The sequence below is a fragment of the Chinchilla lanigera genome, unplaced genomic scaffold (assembly GCF_000276665.1).
Source record: "Chinchilla lanigera isolate Chin_1 unplaced genomic scaffold, ChiLan1.0 scaffold00046, whole genome shotgun sequence".
NCBI classification, from domain to species: Eukaryota; Metazoa; Chordata; class Mammalia; order Rodentia; family Chinchillidae; genus Chinchilla; species Chinchilla lanigera.
Window position 1 is genome coordinate 3,642,480 of NW_004955447.1, and position 2,359 is coordinate 3,644,838.

Sequence of the window (2,359 nt, forward strand, 5' to 3'; positions counted from 1 at the left end):
TGCAGTGCTCCTCTGTGAAGCCAACATGCCTCCGAGCCACAAGATTATGGACTAAAATTTCGACAAACTGTGAGCCACACAAACACTTTCACTTGAACTTTGGGTTTTATGTGTTGCCTCAGCAATGAGGAAATTTACTAGGACATTGATCAGTGAAAGTTATACTTTAACTTCTTGGTTCACGTTAAATAAATACTAGTAAGCATCACTAGTAATTACAGCAAGCAGAGTACTATGACAGGAAGCGCTCAGCTTTACCAAGATGTCGAGGATAATGAAGAGAATTCTGCTGCTGCTCCATTTGTGCAGTTACTTTAGTGCTGGGAGCTGTGGGAAGGTGCTGGTGTGGCCCATGGAGTTTAGCCACTGGTTGAATATACAGGTGATCCTCACTGAACTTGTACAGCGGGGCCATGAGGTGACAGTCCTCAGACCTTCATCTGCTGTTTTTCTTAATTTCAACAGTCCATCTGATATAAAATTTGAAACTTTTCCTACATCTTCTGGTATAGAAGAAGTAATGATTTTTTTTCAGCAAATGTTTGATAACTGGACAGTTAATGGACAAATGGATACCCACTGGACATATCTTCCCATACTACAAAGCATGTTCTGGGAACTTTCTGATGTTTATTATAACATTACTAAAGGTGCAGTTCTGAACAAGAAACTTCTGACAAAACTACAAGAATCAAAATTTGACGTCCTTCTTGCAGATGCCATGTTTCCTGGTGGGGACCTGATGGCTGAACTACTGAAAATTCCTTTAGTGTACACCCTCCGCTTCTCTCCTGGCTACACATACGAAAAGTACAATGCAGGCCTTCTGTTTCCTCCTTCTTATGTACCTGTTATTCTGTCAAGACTAAGCGGTCAAATGACTTTCATGGAGAGGGTAAAAAATATGCTGCACTTGCTGTATTTTGACTTCTGGTTTCAGACATTTAATGAGAAGAAGTGGAGTCAATTTTACACTGAAATTTTAGGTAAGCCATTTTTTGTACTGATTTCCTGAAGTTCCCATTGTTGTGTATGTTGGGTGAAACCTGTAGGCATGGGCAATAACAGATTTATGCTTTACAGATGAAATAATGAAATTAGATGTAAAAATTTCATTCTCACATCTATTATTTAAAAAGTTACATTCATGTTCTGAGTTAGAATTCATAGCACTCCAGATGTAACAACTAGAGGGTGAGGCCCTTGGGCCTTTTATGAGGAAGTAGACACCTACTTTTCTGTACCTTTTCTGTACCTTTCTGTATTGATACAATATTAAAAGTTTTTATTGAATAGAAACTTCCCTTTATCATAGAATGAATGTGTGCAGATAAGAAGTAGCACAATTTCCTGTGTATCAGTGAGTAAACTGCTTCCTTAGCACATAAGTTTTGTTATTTAAAGGCAAAATATTATCCAAATAACCTGAAGATTTCCTTCACAATCGAGATAACCAATATCCTTTGGCTAAAGGTTTCCCATTCTTTTGTTTAGTAGTTATGAATAATCACTGAAAAGACTCAAAAATGTTTTGTAAGTCATTGGGACATAAATGTATTTAATCATTTTTTAAGGTCATGTATCCTCATTTAAAAAAAAGAGTGAAAACTGTGGGTGAGTATACACTTCTATTTTGACGCTTTCTGAAAGTTTTCAAGCTAGTACTTGTAAATATTTCTACCTAATAAATGTCACAAACTTCTAAAGAAAATTAATAGTAGGAACAATAAATCAGCCCCAATTTTAGAAATTTTCAGTTCAGTTGCAAAACCAGGGAAATGTTCACACTACTAAATTGCAGAAAATAGTTTGACAACTCCCAAGAAAGCTACTTCCATTATTATAGTAGCTGTATTCAATGATAGAACTGAAACCATTATTTATTTTCAGATCTGCCAATCTCACAGTTTTATAAAGTATATTAATTGATTATTAAATCAATAGAGTTTCATTTTAGTGTCTATTGTTCTGAATAAACTTAGGTGATATCGGAAATCATTGTCCCTTTCTAAGTCTTTACAGGAACATACACAGAAACAAAAATCTCAAATGTTCTCCTCACATATGTAAAAATCATATGTACGAGTTATGATACCTAAAAATTAACAATTTTTATTCAGTTTGCAAAAGCTTGTACATCTTTAACTCCATCATACATTGTATTAGTCAAATGCCTTTGGAAAGGTATATACCATTCATGATAAGGGACAACTTGATCATCATTATGTAATTTCTACTGTCTCTCTTTCTTCTTTTCCTTCTTCCTATTCTTTTTTTTTCTTTCTTCCTATTCTCTCCTTTTTTCTTTCTTTCTTTCTTTCTTTCTTTCTTTCTTTCTTTCTTTCTTTCTTTCTTTCTT

General features: G+C 34.6%; 1 protein-coding gene across 1 annotated transcript in view; it reads left to right on the plus strand.

Moving 5' to 3' along the window:
• The first annotated feature begins 244 nt into the window (after window positions 1-244).
• Window positions 245-2,359, plus strand: part of LOC102029022 (UDP-glucuronosyltransferase 2B31) — a 9,955-nt gene continuing 7,840 nt past the window's right edge. The window contains 1 exon segment of the mRNA XM_013518534.1: window positions 245-1,025. Coding sequence (XP_013373988.1) covers window positions 263-1,025 — 763 coding nt within the window. The 5' untranslated portion in view covers window positions 245-262.